Source organism: Lissotriton vulgaris, chromosome 11 (genome assembly GCF_964263255.1).
Source record: "Lissotriton vulgaris chromosome 11, aLisVul1.2, whole genome shotgun sequence".
In the NCBI taxonomy this organism is placed as follows: domain Eukaryota; kingdom Metazoa; phylum Chordata; class Amphibia; order Caudata; family Salamandridae; genus Lissotriton; species Lissotriton vulgaris.
In genome coordinates this window covers 1,094,225,669-1,094,246,100 of record NC_141699.1, presented here as the reverse complement: position 1 = coordinate 1,094,246,100, position 20,432 = coordinate 1,094,225,669, and the positions used below count along the sequence as shown (strand labels likewise).

General features: G+C 45.2%; 1 protein-coding gene across 2 annotated transcripts in view; it reads left to right on the top strand.

The window, feature by feature from the left end:
* Positions 1-20,432, top strand: part of MASP1 (MBL associated serine protease 1) — a 219,026-nt gene that overhangs the window by 117,933 nt on the left and 80,661 nt on the right. Inside the window, exons 10-11 of one of the 2 annotated variants that reach the window (XM_086944619.1) lie at positions 4,668-4,742; positions 15,395-19,944. In XM_086944619.1, the coding sequence (XP_086800745.1) occupies positions 4,668-4,742; positions 15,395-16,251 (932 nt within the window). In that variant the 3' untranslated portion in view covers positions 16,252-19,944. Of the gene's footprint in view, positions 1-4,667; positions 4,743-15,394; positions 19,945-20,432 lie in introns of those variants that run through there. The other variant, XM_086944618.1, reaches the window with a different exon arrangement.

The following is a 20,432-nucleotide window of genomic DNA, read 5'->3' as shown; positions in this document are numbered from 1 at the left end:
CTGTAAAGTTACAGTAACCCAAGAAGGTAACAGTGCAAGAGTAAGCTAGGCCCTGCAAAGTAACAGTAACACAGGAAGGTAATAGTACAAGGGTGAGCTAGGCCCTGTAAAGTTACAGTAACCCAAGAAGGTAACAGTGCAAGAGTGAGCTAGGCCCTAAAAAGTTACAGTAACACAGGAAGGTAACAGTGCAAGGGTGAGCTAGGACCTGTAAAGTTACAGTAACACAGGAAGGTAACAGTGCCAGAGTGAGCTAGGCCCTGCAAAGTAACAGTAACACAGGAAGGTAATAGTACAAGGGTGAGCTAGGCCCTGAAAAGTTACAGTAACCCAAGAAGGTAACAGTGCAAGAGTGAGCTAGGCCCTGAAAAGTTACAGTAACACAGGAAGGTAACAGTGCCAGAGTGAGCTAGGCCCTGTAAAGTTACAGTAACCCAAGAAGGTAACAGTGCCAGAGTGAGCTAGGCCCTGTAAAGTTACAGTAACACAGGAAGGTAACAGTGCAAGGGTGAGCTAGGCCCTGTAAAGTTACAGTAACACTGGAAGGTAACAGTGCAAGAGTGACCTTGGCCCTGTAAAGTTACAGTAACACTGGAAGGTAACAGTGCAAGAGTGAGCTAGGCCCTGTAAAGTTACAGTGACACTGGAAGGTAACAGTGCAAGGGTGAGGTAGGCCCTGTAAAGGTACAGTAACACAGGAAGGTAACAGTACAAGGGTGAGCTAGTCCCTGTAAAGTTACAGTAACACAGGAAGGTAACAGTACAAGGGTGAGCTAGGCCCTGTAAAGTTACAGTAACACAGGAAGGTAACAGTGCAAGGGTGAGCTAGGACCTGTAAAGGAACAGTAACACAGGAGGGTAACAGTGCAAGAGTGAGCTAGGCCCTGTAAAGTTACAGTAACACAGGAAGGTAACAGTGCAAGAGTGAGCTAGGACCTGTAAAGGAACAGTAACACAGGAAGGTAACAGTGCCAGAGTGAGCTAGGCCCTGTAAAGTAACAGTAACCCAAGAAGGTAACAGTGCAAGAGTGAGCTAGGCCCTGTAAAGTAACAGTAACACAGGAAGGTAACAGTGCAGGAGAGAGCTAGGACCTGTAAAGTAACAGTAACACAGGAGGGTAACAGTGCAAGAGTGAGCTAGGCCCTGTAAAGTAACAGTAACACAGAAAGGTAACAGTACAAGGGTGAGCTAGTCCCTGTAAAGTTACAGTAACACAGGAAGGTAACAGTACAAGGGTGAGCTAGGCCCTGTAAAGTAACAGTAACACAGGAAGGTAACAGTGCAAGGGTGAGCTAAGCCCTGTAAAGTAACAGTAACACAGGAGGGTAACAGTGCAAGAGTGAGCTAGGACCTGTAAAGTAACAGTAACACAGGAGGGTAACAGTGCAAGAGTGAGCTAGGCCCTGTAAAGTAACAGTAACACAGAAAGGTAACAGTACAAGGGTGAGCTAGTCCCTGTAAAGTTACAGTAACACAGGAAGGTAACAGTACAAGGGGAGCTAGGCCCTGTAAAGTAACAGTAACACAGGAAGGTAACAGTGCAAGGGTGAGCTAAGCCCTGTAAAGTAACAGTAACACAGGAGGGTAACAGTGCAAGAATGAGCTAGGACCTGCAAAGTAACAGTAACACAGGAAGGTAATAGTACAAGGGTGAGCTAGGCCCTGTAAAGTTACAGTAACCCAAGAAGGTAACAGTGCAAGAGTGAGCTAGGCCCTGTAAAGTAACAGTAACACAGGAAGGTAACAGTGCAAGAGTGAGCTATGCCCTGAAAAGTTACAGTAACACAGGAAGGTAACAGTGCAAGGGTGAGCTAGGACCTGTAAAGTTACAGTAACCCAAGAAGGTAACAGTGCAAGAGTGAGCTAGGCCCTGCAAAGTAACAGTAACACAGGAAGGTAATAGTACAAGGGTGAGCTAGGCCCTGTAAAGTTACAGTAACCCAAGAAGGTAACAGTGCAAGAGTGAGCTAGGCCCTGAAAAGTTACAGTAACACCGGAAGGTAACAGTGCAAGGGTGAGCTAGGACCTGTAAAGTTACAGTAACACAGGAAGGTAACAGTGCCAGAGTGAGCTAAGCCCTGTAAAGTTACAGTAACACAGGAAGGTAACAGTGCAAGGGTGAGCTAGGCCCTGTAAAGTTACAGTAACACAGGAAGGTAACAGTACAAGGGTGAGCTAAGCCCTGTAAAGTTACAGTAACACTGGAAGGTAACAGTGCAAGAGTGACCTAGGCCCTGTAAAGTTACAGTAACACTGGAAGGTAACAGTGCAAGAGTGAGCTAGGCCCTGTAAAGTTACAGTAACACTGGAAGGTAACAGTGCAAGGGTGAGGTAGGCCCTGTAACGTAACAGTAACACAGGAAGGTAACGGTGTAAGAAAGAGATGCATAGGGTAACTGTTCAAAACATGAAGTTAACATTGCGAGCGTGACACAGGCTGTGTATGGTAACAGTGTAATCAAGGAAGTTAACAATGTAGAAAAGGAAGTTAACAGTGTAAAGGTGAGATAGGACCTGTAAAGTAACAGTAACACAGGAAGGTAACAGTGTAAGAAAGAGATGCGTATGGTAACTGTTCAAAACATGAAGTTAGCATTGCGAGCGTGACACAGGCTGTGTATGGTAACAGTGTAATCAAGGAAGTTAACAATGTAAATGTGAGATAGACCCTGTGTAGTAAGACTATAACCCCCCCACGAGATTACAATGTAACTATGAGTTTGGGCCTGTGTGCTAACACAGGAAGTTACCAACATAACATCAAGACATGTTCTTCAAGGTGATAGTGCAGCATAAAGGGGTGGCTCCTCCGCTAAAGCGGGGGAGCGTCGCCCCACTGCTCGCAGAGCAGAAAAAAAGAAAATGATAATTGTTATTATTATTTTACTTTGCTTTGCTGCTGGGCTGGGTTAGGCGGGGCAGGGCCGGGGTCACAGGGGGAGGAGTGATTTACACACTCAAAGTGTGCATGACTGCTTGGTCGGCCTTCTTGGGCGACCAAAAATTAACGCTCACTTTGCATCTAAGGCACAGCCTGGTGAGGAACATGCACAGTCCCCCTGTCCCAGTCTGAGTGCCGAACCCTGGCGCTGAGACCAATCAAAACGCTGCATTTTAGCGTTGTGATTGGCAATGAGGAGCCTGGGTGCTTCCTGGTTCGGACCTCGCCAAGAAGAGCCCAGACGTGGGTCCCGTGCTCTCCATGCCACTGGATTCAAGCTATCCTGGCTGATGAGGGCTGGAAGCCCAAAACCGGTCCTTGGAAGCTTGTTTCCGGTCCAGGGAAGACATGGCCTGGCAGTTCGGGCTGGACTGTTCCCATGGGGCACAGGGTCAAGACTGATTTGCATATGGCTGGGTTTAAACTGGAATGGCATGGTGAGCAAAAAAAAGATGGATTTGGGCCCAGATCTCTGTACTGGAGGGGATGTATGACACTGTTCTGCATTCTGTCCATCAACTGTTCTTTTTGCACTCGCCAAGAAGAGCGGCAATGTGACGGAGAGACAGCGGCCGTTTTAAAGGTAAGTGTTTTTTTTTCCAACCCCTCTGCCCCGCCACCTCCATTCTCTGCCAGCCAAAACTGGTAGCACAGGAAGTTAGCACTGACCTGTGCTCTTGAAAATAATAGTGCAGCATTGAAATATGTCCTTTAGAATGCCTGTGTAGCAGCGTGTGTCAGCAAGGGGTACACCGAAAGGTTTAGACACCCCCAAACCTTTGACCTCAATCAGAATGCCCACATTCGCCATATCGGATTGCTGCAATGTGTCCCCATGTTAAGCCACCCATCACAAATTGGAAATACAAATTATTAAGTAAACTGACTCACTCAATAACTGAGTTCTAGGTTAATAAAAGTTAAAAGGGTTTATTACAAAAATTCAAAAATAAACTATGCGTTAAGGCTCTCAAAGAAAGGACAATACAGAGAAATGAAAATTCTGAGAATTATTTTAAGTTCTAAGTGCCCAGCAAAACCGGGAGAGCACTGGACAGCAACTCAGAAGAACAGGAAAGTCCTTCTAGCTCATCCCCCAAATCAGTGGTTTTTACACAATATTTTCACATATTGAATTCCAGAAACTGCAGAATCGCTGTGGTTTGAGCAGAGTATCATTTCATCAGCAAATCAGAGCACGTCAACTTTAAACGTCATGTTGTCTTAATACCTAAGCACTACTCAACTCAGCTTGACTTTGTGCTGCAGACATTTCAAGTAGAGGATGGGCAGAGAGAGAGAGCCTGCCTGACAGAGGTGACTTCCATTTTAGAAAAGATGGTGCTTGTACATAAATTGTGACCTAGTCAACACACTTCAGGAAACCACACTTCTACACATCATAGAGAATTTGTTTATAAAATTTTAAAGACCAATAATACCATGTGAATGTATAGATGCGCAATCGAGGGTGAAAATAGATCGTGCATGTTGTTAATGATGCAAAAAAAATATATGAACTTGTCTTGGTGGTAGGTTTGTGAATGACTTCAGAATTGTTACCTGTCATTCATTTCATTGTATTAAATTGACTCTAGCTGAATTGTGCTTTTCAAGTGTTCTGCTTGAATGAGTGTAAACATAAAATGTTTCTCTGCATGGATAGTGCTGCACACCAGCATACGTTCATTTGTGTGTATGTGACCTTTACATCCTTACCCCTAGGTGCCTACACCTGTGACGCAAGCGGAGTATGGAAGAACGCGGAGCTTGGATCCACCATTCCAACATGTCAGCCAGGTACATAAACACTTCTGAGAGACAGACCTTGACGTGTCTTTGATACTTACCCTGTCCGCCTGCCTCGTGCGGTGATGGGACGCGGGGTGGTTGGGAAGGTAAGCAGACGCTGGCCAGAAGGTGGGCAGGGCTGATACAGGCACAGGGAGGAGCTTGAAACCTGAACCAACCTAGCAGTTAACCTGTAAGACTTCATAAGATGGAAGGGGTGGGTCAAAGATGGAGGAATGAGGTAAAGTGACCAGTGACAAACTGGAGTGTGCATAAGAAGATGAAAGAGCCTCCACTTTGAGCCAGAGACATCAAACAAGTGAGACATCTATGTGAGAAAGGTGTAGGCATTTCCAAGCAAGCATTAGCATTTAAGAATGCCTATAACATTGTGTGATGATATGTTATCTGTTACGTTATATGTTAAGTTATGCACATATTTTGTCTTTATTACGTGCCAGTATGTCACAGAGAAGCCTTCAGTACTCTATGAGGGGCATCCTTTGCACATACCAGTGAATTATGGTGGGGCTGGAGGCATAGGTGCTTATTTCCGAAGGCCCAACCACTCTCTGGCCCACCCAGGGCTTTAATCTTAAGTAAATACCTCCATTTTTACCTCCATTTTTTTCTATGGGAGGGTGGCTGGTCACGTGCTGGGTTGGACTTACTCCAACTCTGAGCAGGAGTACATTTATGACTGTTTTGGGTCAGTTTTGGCTTCAGTAACATTAAATGTGCAGTTTGTGGATAGCAATGGGCCCCAAATAGATTGCCTATTTCACTCTATGACAGGTAAAAAGGTCTAGTCGACCTGGAGAATACTATGTTAATTCTAGAGAAATAATCCCGTCTTTCCAGTGGTCTCTCTCTCCCTAAAAGCCTCAAAACCTCTACTTAGCCCTACCTGAACCCCTCCCATTTCATAATAAGTATGTCCCTTTTTACAGGCTCCCCCCTGCTCCCCCCCTGCTCCCCCCCCCCTCATTTAGTACTGAGTAGTAAACTTACAGGTTTGAGGGTCTCCTCATAGAGAAGAGTTGAGATTTACAATTATGTTTGTAAAATGCATTTTTTAGTAACTAAAACGTATTACTGTAGCGCTACTTTATGTACTATAAAATGCAGTTTGCGAATCAGGCCCTGGGTGTGTTTCGTAATCGTCTATGACATTACGCATGTGCTACGTAGGAGCAATGGAGACTGCGCTGGCTCATGTTTTCTGGTGGATGTTAGCACGTTGTTGCCTGCTGGCAAGTGTTCTGGGAGCAAATTGATAGCCAATTAAAAGGCAAATCCGAGCTTTGCCTCTCACTTGTGTACAACCATCTCTGTGCGTTCTTTCTGAAGAGATCTGGGGCCTCATTTATGAGAAACGACGCATCGCTGGGTGAAAGCAGGGATGCGTCACTGCTCAGTGCACACTCCTTGTGTCATGATCGATGCGTCACATTTATAACATGACGCATCATGTCGCAAGGAGTTACAGATACGTCAGTATTTCTGACGTATCTGTAGGCGCAAAAGTGACGCATTGCTGAAGTGTGTCACACACAAAAGTGACTCAACTCCAGCAATATGTACTTTCACATGGGCAAGTCCCATGTTGTTAGTGCCTGGGTCAGTCTTACGCTTGCCATGAAGCAGGCGTAAGATTTTGACGCATTAGCGGCCAAGAAATGGCGCCGTGAAGTCTTATATATTTCACTGCGTCACTTCCATGACCCTTTCTTGCATCAAAATGCCCCCCCTTGCATACATTATACCTGGCGCAGGTAGAATGTGGCGCAGGGGTTTACAAAGTGACACATCTACCTAGAAGCTTCACTTTGTAAATGTGGTGCAACAAGGCACATTTTTTACGCCTCTGGTGCGTCACAAAAAGTGACGCACCGGAGGCGAAAAAGGGACGCACGGGCCCTTGGTCCTTTCAATGCGCTGATGGTTGCAAGGAATGTTCTAGGGAAAGGAACATCTGTGCACCTTCTTTGGCAATATGGAGCCTGGTGTGTCGATCACAGCAGTGATCGGCACTTCCAGAGTATCACAAATGAACAACAGACCACAATGTCGTATGTTATGTTAAACTATTCTATGTTATGTTATGTTGATTTGTATAGCACACTAATCACCTGAGAGGGTGTCCAGGCGCTTGAGCAGAGGGGGTGTATCCTGGCCTCAGACATTGCTGTCGGAGGAGGTGTGCTTGAGAATGGAAGTAAAAGAGCCAAGTGCAAGCCTGAGACGAAATGGGGGCCCAGTCATTTTTACAAAGCCATCTACACTCCCAGTACAACCCTTGCAAGCAATGGTAAAGCCAATAGGTCTGGCTTTTATTTTTATTTCAGTGCCTCCACCTTGACTGGCTTTTTTGCTTGTGTTGTTATATGGATTGTTGAGTGGGTGAATGAGAAAATGAATTCAAGAATGAATGAGCGGATATTTCCCCTGTTGAAACCCGCTAAAATGGGGCAAAAAATAGGGAGTTACCATGAGAGTTATACTTCCGATTCCGGTTTGTGTGCCTGCTGTGTCTGTGTGCCCACATCTGTGTGTTGTCCATGTGCATTGCTGCATGGATCTCTGCGACTGCACCGGACATCAATCAATCAATCAAGCATTTATAAAGCGCAGCACATCACCCATGAGGGTCTCGAGGCGCTGGCATCTCTCTGTCTATCACAGCTCTTTACTCATGCTCAGTCCTTGATTCCTCACAATCTTTGCTGCCTCTCTTTCACTTCTTCCTCCCCTGCCTGCCTCATGCTTCATCCTTTCTGACCGGAAACTAAGGTTCATTTGCCGCACGCTCGCTCGCAGGGATTAATTTCTGCCGGTGCTTACCGGTGCTTAGCATTTTCCGCACGCCCGCTCCGCCCGTCACTTTGGTGAATAACATTGGATTCATACATCTTGTTTCTCGTTCCCTCACTTATTCCCCCATTTTCACCCTCTTGTTCCTTCTAGAGCTCTCAGGAGGCTTAAACGCTGGATAATGTCTACACAAGCAAGGTGCATCAGATGTCTGTGTGTCTGTGTGCTTGGATGACTGCCTGCTCGGTGGTCTGTGTGCATGGGTCCCTGTGGCTCTGTGTCTAAGGTGCCTGTTTACCTGTTGATCGGTGTGCCTGTTGTCTGCAAAGACGTGCTTTTTTGTGTGCTGTGTCTACGTATGCTCAGATATATTTTTTTTCCTTCCTTTTTTAAGGCTTTACATTTTTGGGGGATGTTAAGACCAGGGAGAGGGATGTGAGACACATCGTGAGCAAATAAATATAAATCCATACATGACATTGGATCACTTACTTAGACAGCATAATTGGTACTATTGCAACAAATTACATTATATATGTGTGTGTATATACACATATATATGTTTGTATATATATATATATAAATATATTTTAAAAAATAGATATATATGCAAAAAAAGAAGCAGAGAACTCTGGGTAGTTCTCCAGTTTAGGTGGAAAGCAGCCCCTGTTAGAGCACTCTCAAACCAGCGACACTCTAGATCTGCTCACCTCAAATGTCTGCTTTTCTATCAAAGTTTTTAAGCGTAGGATTAGCACCGTGCCATCCACGCCGAGATAGAAATGGACAAAGCCTTTTGCCATTTATACAGCAAAGTCCTATGCTTAAAGACTTGGCTGTAGAAATGGCAAAAGAGTTTGTCCTTTTCTATCTCGGCGTGGATGGCACCATGCTAATCCTACGCTTAAAAACTTTGATAGAAAAGCAGACATTTGAGGTGAGCAGATCTAGAGTGTCGCTGGTGTTGAGAGTGCTCTAACAGGAGCTGCTTTCCACCTAAACTGGAGAACTACCCAGAGTTCTCTGCATCTTTTTTGCATAATTTAAACAGCACTCTATGCCTGAAAGGGTATTGTGTGTGTGTGTGTGTGTGTGTGTGTGTTTGTGTGTGTGTGTGTGTGTGCGTGTGTGTGTGTGTGTGTGTGTGTGTTATAGTGGACATGAGTGTACTAGACAGAGTCCACCTCACTGGCATAAGTGGAGCTTATTAATCACTCTGGACCCAGATGCTGGCGGGATGGAGATGTTCTGTGTTCATAATTGCTTGATAAGGCAGGGCCCGCCCCCTGGCCTCTCCAGTAATGAGCAGAGGAAGCTGCTGGAGGCTGCTGAAACATAAACATTTCTCTCCCAGTGTGTATGCTAACCCTGGGCCCTTGACTCCTGTTCAGAGATGAGCAGACATGCCTCATTTTCCCAGGACCACCAGAGTTACAGCAGGAAGTATTCATGGGCCAGAGTTGATGTGGAGAGACAAGACTGGCCATAAGTATGTTTTGGAGGGACAAGAGGGGGACAAGATATATTTAGATATCTTATGGCTGTAATATGGGCGAGGACGAAGACCAGTGACATAAGAGAGTCACTTAATTAAAAAACAAACCTGTGCAGGAGGGTGGTACACACATTCAAGTACTTTTGGGTATGTGTACAGCAAGAGTGGAGGGGTGACATGGAAAGTGTGGGAGAGAAATGCCAGTACCCCTGGGGTACCATGGAGGGCAAGAGGGAGAGACGAGATACCAAGGAGACAATTAAAGAAACTCCAATTGAAGAGTGAAAAGGGAGATGCTTGATGAATGACCCCATGTGTGAACACCAGGAGATCCCACAGGGACAGTAAGAACTATTGGGGTGTAAAAACAGCAGATGAGGGTGCAGAGAGATATGAGACATGTTTACTGACCTCCCCTGCACAAACCGGAGCAGAAGGACAAGGGAGATATCTGAGAGAGATATTAAAATACTACAGAGATGAATAGAGAGAAACAAAAAAGTAGGAGGGGGTATAAGACAGGGAATTAAAAAAAAACAATAGGTTGAATTGTGGCCTTCGTGTTACGGGTAGCAATGGGGTGGTTTACTACAGTGCACTAAGTTGTCGTCACTAAGTGGGCGCGCCTTAATTTTTTTATGCGGTTATGTCTTTTTGTCTTTTTTAGATATACCAATAATGAAAGTTTGTTTTATTACTAAGTGATATCGATGTTTTATTCTGTGCTTTTACGGTCATGTTTTGACCGAACAACGATTTGACTTACTGACTGAATGGAGTAGAGGATGGCAAGGGAGATACAAGGGAGATTTAAATGTTTCAGAAGGATAAATACACCCTGTATTTCATGCAGGGCAACAATGTGTGAAGTTGGTGCCAGGGGAGGGGTGGTGATCCCAGGGCACTGGGTGCCAGGGAAAGGGAAGAGGGTCTGAGGAGCGAGAGACTGGGGGACGGGAGCACAGGAACAATGGGTGCCATGGGGCAAAGCAGGTGCAGGGAAATGGGTGATATAAAGGGAAGGCACCGAGGAGAAGAGGTGCCACAGTGGCAAAGGGTCAGAGGAATGATGCTATGGGGGAAATGGGGCAGACATACATAGCCACATGGCAAGAGGGGCCAAGGAAAAGGGTACCAGTGGCAGAGGGGGGATCAGGAAATGGGTACTGTAAGGAAATGCCTCTTTTTGCCTGGTCGCCTCCAAAGTTTTCCACTGATGCTGCTGGTTTTTCAACTCTGAGAGTGCACAGGGACTACGAAGCAGACCTCAGTGCCACTGTTCCAACCCTTTACAAAGTGTAGGTTGAATTGACTATCCACAATTAGCATAAATGAACTTACTTGTAAGTCACTAGTATGTGGTACCAAAGGTACCCAGGGCCTGTGAGTTAAAGTGTCCAACCAGGGCTGCAGCGTAGATTGTGCCACCCTGGCTGTGACAAAATACAACATGGCCGCCCAGCCGGCCACTGCAGCTCAGAGGAGCCGTTTTAAACTGCTAGATGAACTTTGCTATTTATTCCATTGGGAAAGCTCACACTTCCCTGAATAATATTTATGTCACCCTTAAGGAAACCTATCAAGCCCTAAGACAGGGAGCTGCATATGATTAGGCAGGGTGTGTACTTTAATACTTCCTTACAGTAAAAATCCCAAACTAAAGTTTTTACTCTGGAAAGGCTACTAGCTCCATTGCAAGTACAGAGTTACCTGCTGACATCCCAGCCTTGATAACTTCCGAACCAGACTACTAAAATAGGTACTTCAAGGTATCAAATTAATCAAGGCATTAAACCTGACTTGATGCCAGAGTCAAATTTAATATCACTTTTAAGGAAAAGCAACTTTTAGAAACTTGCTGGACTGTGCCAAGTTTTTCCAGTGAAAAAAACGAAAAAGTGCCTGCACCCTCCTTATTTGTATGACGTAGTTAATCTAATTCAGACCAAACCAATACTTAATTTCGTTCAATCAGGTACCTTAATTTGTACCACTCATTTTTTTAGCAAAATTTCAAACGTGTTTTAGGCAGAAAAACAGATACACCTTGACATTTAACACATATATATACATTTCATACAAAGCAAAAAAATATATTCACAATTTATACAACAAAACATCCAAATGACATTTAAATAATGAACATTGCGATTATTATTTTCAAACAAACATCAACTGCATGACTTATCATAAGACAACGTCAAATGCCCAGGAACATTGAGAATTTTTCATTAGTCCTAATGTATACTCAAAATGTTACTCTGTTCCCGTTGGTATGCCGACGCGTTTCGAGTTAGGGCCACTAGGGTTCCCGAACTCTCATCAGGGCCTTATGAGTAATCCGTGTGGGATTTAAGAAAAATAATGACTTTTCATTGAAAGACCATGAGCCTCGTGTGACCCTAATATCATAAATTAATAAATTACAGATTGTACCTGTATTTTTGAGTCAAAAGAGAAGCAATGTGTTCTCAAACTTCCCAAATGAACGGGGCATTTCTATTTAGTCCGCCCGTGTACCCATGTCGTAATGCTGCTGCTCCTAGGTCAAGACACTGTCAGTTTATAATTCGCTACACTGAAAGACTCCAAAATAAATGCATGACATACCTCGTTTCTAGTATTGTGTAATCCTACTCGGATGGTTATACTGCTTGCGGCTTACGTATGTTGATTACCTGTTTAAACAGATATATATCAAGATACGGTCGGCATTTCAGACCGAGGGAGCTTTTAATGATTGACAAAAGTGCTTTTAGCTATTTGACGTCCGCTTCGTACCTGTGTTTATTCGCGCTCATCGTAACACATTCAATCACTGTTGGGTTGCTCTCTTGGTCAATATACATCAATGGCGGTCCGAATTATATGCACTGTACGCTGTTTCTAAATAAAGTGCGAAGAAACAGGTTAGTCCCTCGCGTAGGAAGACGAGCACTAATTTCGATTTTGAACGAGAGGACAGGAGCTTACTTTTTAGCTGATTCGTGCCAAACGCACAGTCGTCTGCTTCCGCATGAAGTCGGGAGCCGTCTGACCGAGTGAGAATGTTTTAACACTAAAATGGTTCTTCTTAAGAATCATGAAGAACTACGTCTCCCATAATTCTAGAGGGCCTAGCCTGCACCCACAATGCAATCTTAAAATGGAGTTCACGGCATTCTCACTCGGTCAGACGGCTCCCGACTTCATGTGGAAGCGGACTACACCGCTTCTCTTTTGACTCAAAAATACAGGTACAGTCTGTACTTTATTAATTTATGATATTAAGGTCACACGAGGCTCATAGTCTTGCAATGAAAAGTCATTATTTTTCTTACATCCCACACAGATTACTCATAAGGCCCTGATGAGAGTTCGGGAACCCTAGTGGCCCTAACTCGAAACGCGTCGGCATACCAACGGGAACAGAGTAACATATTGAGTATACATTAGGACTAATGAAAAATTCTCAATGTTCCTGGGCATTTGACGTTGTCTTATGATAAGTCATGAAGTTGATGTTTGTTTGAAAATAATAATCGCAATGTTCAATTTTTAAATGTCATTTGGATGTTTTGTTGTATAAATTGTGAATATATTTTTTTGCTTTGTATGAAATGTATATATATGTGTTAAATGTCAATGTGTATCTGTTTTTCTGCCTAAAACACGTTTGAAATTTTGCTAAAAAAATAAAAAAGTGAGTGGTACAAATTAAGGTACCTGATCGAACGAAATTAAGTATTGGTTTGGTCTGAATTGGATTAACTACGTCATACAAATAAGGAGGGTGCAGGCACTTGTTCGTTTTTTTCTGTTTTAAAAAAGGTCCAGCCGGCCCCTGTCCCGTTAAGGACCTAGCTCAACTCCCTTGGGTTTCAAAGTTTTTCCAGTGGCCATTCACAGATGCTGGCCACCAGACAGCCTTCTGCCCTCCTGGGGATGAGTGCAAATGACTTCCAAGCACAGGAACAATAGAGGCCTGCAGCAGAAGGAGGTGTTACATCGCACTCTCAGGAAGCCACACAGAGTGTTGGCCCAAAATGGCAACCACACTCCAGGTGCCCTTTTATTCAGGAAAATGGGCTGGCTTCCAGGAACAGAAAGGGGAGACCAGTTGCGAAACCCTTTTTTTCCCTGGGCATGTAGCTCCTGGTGGGGTGCTCATGCCAAAGAACACTACTTCTGTCTAATCTATGTTGACACAGTTGGCTTTCATCCAGTTAGCTACTTAGGTCATGCAGGCAGTGAACTTGTTTTCTGTCATGAGAAAGGCACATGGAGTGACTGTTTCAATAATCTTTTTATACAGCTCTTGAGTGCTAATAACGGTCTTGGCAGAGTGGACATTGAGATGTTGGGGCTTGTGTGTTCAGTGATTGGGTGTTAGTGTTTGCATGTGGTGTCAAGGTCATAAAGGCAGAAAAACTAATTTTCCCACCAAAACCGATAAATGCAAAGCTGTTGCACTGGGTGCTTATAGGTAGCAATTTCTTTTCTGCTCCAAAAAATAGACTCTGGGTACCACCAGTCACCCTAGTCACTTCTCTTGCATAAGGACCCCTTAGCATATACCACAACACACGGCTGCCAGCTCCCTCCTACCTCCCTGGCTTACTGGAGAATTGGTGGTCCTTGCGGCTTGCTGAACAGAAGAGCAAGAAAACACATGAACACCGTCCATATGAGAAGCCGAGAACCTCCAAAATCTTACCCTATTGCTACAAAACCTTTGGAGGTTTCCTGATGGCTCTTTACACAAACAATCCCTCAAATTGTGATGTCCATGAAAATGAAACCTTCAGCACCATCGGTCTGAGCCACCAAACCAAAGAAGACAAAGGTCCACGTCAACAGAGATGTCAGGTAAAATCTCCGGGAGTATGAATTGCCTATGCATGACCGACGCACCAAAATCAAATGAAATCACTTCACGGTCAAAAAGAATCACCAATTTCTTTCGATGATCAATGGAAATTCAATTTAACAGCTGATATGCATGGGGAAAATCACATTGCTGTATGTTTGTTGGTATAAATATGGATTTCAAATCAATTTCTTGAAAGTAATGACCTTGAAAATTTACTGACATTTGTTTTCTCTGTAATGTCTAGACCAGACACCGCAAACTAGGTTTTTGTGGTTAGACCTGGACACAAGGGGTCACTATCTTAGACCCACAGATGTAAAAAAGGACTTTGATTTGCACGAATCTTCAAATCTCCCCACATACACCTTCTGACCTCAAACTGATGCTCATCCGTATCAAGAGTTCCAGGCTACATGAAATGGGTGATCAAGGGCTCGCCTAAATTCCAGAGCCTTGGCAACACCAAATAAGAACGGCATATTTATGTTCTAATGGTTTTGATGATTTGGCTAGATATCAGTGAGGTGAATTTCTGGTTGAATATTCTTTGAGAAATATAGACACATTATTTCCTGAAGAATGTCAATTGAGCTTATTACTAAGTCAATTAAGTGTTCATCAAACAGTTTGCTGTCGTTGTGGAGCTTGCTGTAGAACTGAACTACCATGGGTTATATTGCAGACTAAAGATGCTAAAAAATGGATCAACCCCTCACCCCTTATGATATTCAATTTTTTACCAATGCAATGATGGGTTGCGTAGCCTAAACTCGCACACCACTCTGGAATGCAGGTATGTTAGACCACCCCGGTCAACTTATCTCATTCCCAAAAAAATAACATCCATATTATAGTACCTAGTTATAAGGGTGTCTTCTTAGCATTAAATGGAGGAATAAAAAGCCTTTGACACAGTGGAATGCTCAGAGTCTTAATGCACTTATTGTTGGAAGAACAAGCCATGGGCTCACATGCTTGCTCACCAATACAGTGTGTTGGAGGTCAATTCAATCAGAATCAGTAAGAAGGGTAAGTGAGACATCTGTCATCTGCAGCATTTTGGGATTATTGTCAAAGAGGCCTTATGATGGAAGGAGTAGAAGTCTTACTCTTCGAGAAATATGTAAGTGTTTGATGTCCCGAGAACAGTTCTCCCATTCTACTTGTAATTCCACTGCACTCATGTAATCTCAATCATTCATTATTTAGCTATCATGCCCAATAGCACTCAGACAACCCAACTTAATGGGACGAAAGGTTATTGCAGATAACCGAAGCCACAATGAATGCTGATGCAGACTTGTAAAGGGAGGTTTCCAAATCTGAGGTCAGATCAACGTAATCAATTTTAATCAGCCATGTTCAAATGAATACTTAAGTACTCAGGTGATTTGCCGTGATCTGTAATTACTGATTGATTGATTGATTAAGGTACCTGCTTGGTGTTTGCCAGCATTAATTGATTTTATTAACGTTTCTTCTTTTTTTTTGTCTTGACAGTGTGTGGTCAGCCGACCCGCCCTCTGCCGGGAGTGATTAAACGTATCATTGGTGGAAGGAACGCCGAGCCTGGTTACTTTCCATGGCAAGTTCTCATTGTGGTGGAAGATCTCTCCAGAGTGCCGGAAGAGAAGTGGTTTGGAGGAGGAGCTCTTTTATCTCCATCTTGGGTCCTAACAGCGGCTCATGTCCTCCGTTCCCAGCGCCGAGACAGCACAGTGATCCCTGTCTCCAAGGAGCATGTCACCGTCTACCTGGGGCTGCACGATGTGCGCAATAAGATGGACGCAGTCAACAGGACAGTGGAGAAAATCATCTTGCATGATGACTTTGATCCTAAAATTTATAATCATGACATAGCACTGGTAAAGTTGAAGGATAAAGTTACCCTGAGCATGTACGTTATGCCGCTCTGTCTCCCCCAGTTGGACCATGAAATGGAAGGGCCTCTTCCCAACACTCTTGGCCTTGTTGCAGGCTGGGGCATCTCCAACCCCAATGTCACTGTTGATGAAGTTATCAGCTCTGGGATGAGGACGCTCTCAGACATCCTTCAGTACGTCAAGTTACCTGTCGTGCTGCACGCCGAGTGCAAGACCAGTTATGAATCTCGCTCTGGAAACTACAGTGTGACCGAGAACATGTTCTGTGCTGGGTTCTACGAGGGCGGAAAGGACACATGCCTGGGAGACAGTGGCGGTGCCTTTATCATGCAGGACCCAGATACCAACCGCTGGGTTGTCCAGGGGCTGGTCTCCTGGGGAGGACCCGAAGAATGTGCGAGCAAACAAGTCTATGGTGTTTACACCAAAGTGTCAAACTATGTGGAGTGGTTGGAAGACAAACTGGGAACATAAACTTGCAGACAACAATCTCTACGCTAGCTACTCTGCATGCAATGGCATATTACCAGACACTCTACATGCAATCATATATTATCAAATACACGGCAAAGACAACATAAGGCTAAATAATCTGTGTAGTTGATGGCCTTGCGTACGTTGCAAGGGTGGCATATTGTGAAGTCTCTACAACAATAGCATCTGGCAGAATTGACATATCATCAGGAAATATGCAAGCGGGGACATCTCAGATACAATGCAACCAGTAGGATTTCACCAGTTGGTGGTAATGGCTTTGCAGGCACTTTAAGGAGCAACCGATCTATCTACAAAGGATTGCAGGATTTCAGGCAACCTTAAAACTATCAGATGACCAGCAAACATGTTGACATATTGGCCATTCTCTCAATGATGCATCATCACACACTCCAGTCAACTAGTGCCCAACATGCTTTGACCTATCATCTGATATTTAACAAGGATTGTAGGATATCTGACCGCAGGAAACTCTCCGACATGCTTTCCGTCAGCGAATCTCCCACAGTGAGGGTGCTGCTTCGCTGGTTCTTCCTCGCTCTACTCATTGTGTGTTATTTTGTTCGACTGACCAATCGTAGAGCCTGTTGGCTTGTACCAGTACTGGTGGCATGACAATTGGGGCGAGTGATCACCCGAAACTCCTTCAGTTTCCATGTCATGGCATGATTCTGTTTTTTTACGTAGGGTGGATTCACTCCCTGCTCCCATTTTCTTCTTTCTTTTTTGGGGTTCCATTCATACCCACCTCCTTCATCTTACCGTCATTCTTTTTTTTTGTTTGTTATTCATTTTTTATTCTATTCTTGACTCGTCCATGCTGTTTCATCCTGTGGCGAAGTGCAGGAAGAAAATTATCCATCGGCACGCATGATGCAACATGCAAGGCCGCAGGCCTTTAACAAACGTTGACATCTTATCAGTCCTTAGCAAGTTTTGCCATATAATCACATACACAAATAGGACTGAAGTATCATCAATACTCAACAACCATTGGTGTATCACTAGATATTGTAAAACATTGATGTACTGCCACATACTTTACAGGCACTGAAATATAATCCGATACTCAAAAGAGTTGACATATTATCAGGTACTGAACAAGTGTTGAAATATCATCAGACAATCAACAAGTGTTGACATCATAGGATATTGTAAAAAAATTGATATAGCATGAGATTCTTCACATATGTTGATGAATCATACGATACTCTACACGCGTTGACAAATCACATACTCTAAAAGGGTGACATATTGCCAGACAATCTAGAAGCATTGGCCTTTCTCCGTTTACCCTATGGATCAAGACTTATCAGATAGCCTGTAAGGGGAGATATATAGACTACAGGTCACCATATGGCATTCCATTGGAGCTTCGCTCAGCCTGACAGACATTCTTTAAAGTGGCCAAAAGGAGAGGGGGCGTGGCCCCTGAGCCCAATCGGACAGGCTGCAGCTGGTCCTCCTCCATTCTTGCAAACTCTACACCATCTGGCAAACTGTAATTTAGGCCCTTTGAATCTTAACACCTTTTTACTGCACATCTGGCCTCCTGCTGGATGACCACACACTATGTTTAGAGACGCCTGGGTATCCGCGAGGATCGTTTGGCAGAAAGTGGTCCAAGGAGTGCAGTGGGACCACTTGTGGCAAAACAGTATTACCAGGCGACCATCATGTCTTCGCATCAGGTCAGGAATGGCTCTATTTTTTGCGCAGAAACAGACCCTGAAAGTTGGGGCTTATGCCTGCAAAAAATCAATGGCCCCCATGTGTGTGAAGTACACCCCCCCCACTGTATTAACCCAGAGATCCCCGTTTAGACTCCTAGACACAGATTTTGCTCCTTTGGACTTGGTTTATTCTGTGCTGACTCCCAACACTCCTTGATTGGGACCTCTGTAGGCTGTTGACTTCCAGAGCCTTCATAAGTGGATGGCTACAGCCCTACTACTCGTCTCCCTCTATGACCCTCATTCTGAGAGTAGAGGAGATTAGTTTGCACAAGGATTGCAATCCTGGAATGTGCCATGATTATCACAGTGCTGTTGTCTTCTTCTAACAGAGTTTGGTCGGTCAAAGCTCCTGATATTAATTGGGGAAAATGTGCAATAAAAAAAGGAAAACATGCAGATTAAGGTGCGGTTAAAAAACTGATTCTGCGTGTTATGCCTCATTTTACTCCATAAAACTCAAAATAGGAGGTATTTACCATACACAGTAAAAGCTTCCACTTGGAGATCGGTATAGACGTAGAGCAGTAAATCCTACTCAGAATCATTGCCAATATGTGGGGTCTTGGGCCATATGTATGAACACATTTTCCCCTAGACACAGAATGGGTAGAACCCTTTGATACATCTGGCCCTCAGAGACTGGTGAATTGACTTCTTTAGGCCTCCCATAGGCTCTTTGCATCTGGTTCCATGTACTTTCGTTTTGTCTTTTATTGACGGCTCATTTCAATTCTATAGGTTCTGAGCGGACGCCTGTGATCCGCCACAAAAGAAGATGCTCACATCATCGGCCCCGTATTTTAACTCATAGACCCTAAGGGGTTTCCTGTCAGCTCTGGGTATTCGCTTCACTAGAGTCCATGCGTTGATTTCTATAGGTCGAGTACTGACTCCCGTACGCTACAGACACATCCGCCTATAGTTCGCGGCCCAGATTTACAAAGAGTTTGCATCAGGGTTGCATCACTTCTTTGGCGCATCCTGAATGCAAAATCCTATTTGGGATTTACAAAGCACTCGCATGTCGTTTTGCGTTGCATTGCGGGGCTTTGTAAAGAAAAAGTAACGCAACACAGTGCATAATGCTGCCTTGGTAAACCTTGCATTAGGGAGGTGTTCCATGGGTGATGCACGGGCGTTCCATGCATTCACCAATGGATTGTGGCCCAAACCCATATTTAAAAAGTCTTGTATCCATGGGTTTGGGAGCGAAAAGCTGCCCTCCCCAGGGCAGGTGCAATGTGGAGAAATATCTGTATCTATCCTCGTTATTACCTCCTTTCATAGGTGCTGCGTTCTACAGCACATATACAAGGAGGAACCAGCCTTAAAGGCTATGCCGACCACCAACAGAGGCACCCTTGCGCCATGATGCAAGGGTGCCTGCGATGGCGCTAGGCTGCCACAAGTACGCCAACACCAGGAGAGAGCAGAGCTGCGCCATAACTTTGAAAATATGGTGCTGTTCTGCTCCATCTTTACTCGGTGTAGCACAGCAACTCTCTGCTGCCCTGCGCTGCATTCAGTGGATTTTTTTATTTATTCTGGGCTTGTGTGTTTACTCCCATACACCCTAGGGGGCCGATTCACAAAGGGCTTCAGCACTCGTGGCGGAGGCCCCGCAGTTGTAGGGGAGTCTCTGCAATCTGTAACTACAGTGGGGAGGACCCAAGACGAGTGCGAGACCCCCTCCAATGATTGCATGACCCCCTGCTGCGAGTGTAGGACCCAGCCATGAGTGCAGGACTGCTCGTCACAAGTGTGGGAACCCCTACCACGACTGCGGGGCCTCCTCCACTAGTGCAGGACCCATCCACCACTACTGTGGGGCGTCTGCCTGTAGTGCAGAACCCCCGTGACAAGAGCAGGACCCCCTGTCATGACTGCGTGCCTCCGCCACTAGTGCAGGACCCTCCCCGCCAATCCTGCGGGCATCCGCCACTTGTGCAGGACCCCCTACCATGACTGTGGGACCTCCGCTGTCAGCGCAGACCCCCTGCCACGAGTGCAGGACCCCCTACCATGACTGTGGGACCCCCGCTGTGAGCGCAGACCCCCTGCCACGAGTGCAGGACCCCCTACCATGACTGTGGGACCCCCCGCTGTGAGCGCAGACCCCCTGCCACGAGTGCAGGACCCCCTACCATGACTGTGGGACCCCCCGCTGTGAGCGCAGACCCCCTGCCACGAGTGCAGGACCCCCTGTCATGACTGTGGGACCCCCCGCTGTGAGCGCAGACCCCCTGCCACGAGTGCAGGACCCCCTACCATGACTGTGGGACCCCCCGCTGTGAGCGCAGACCCCCTGCCACGAGTGCAGGACCCCCTACCATGACTGTGGGACCCCCCGCTGTGAGCGCAGACCCCCTGCCACGAGTGCAGGACCCCCTACCATGACTGTGGGACCCCCCGCTGTGAGCGCAG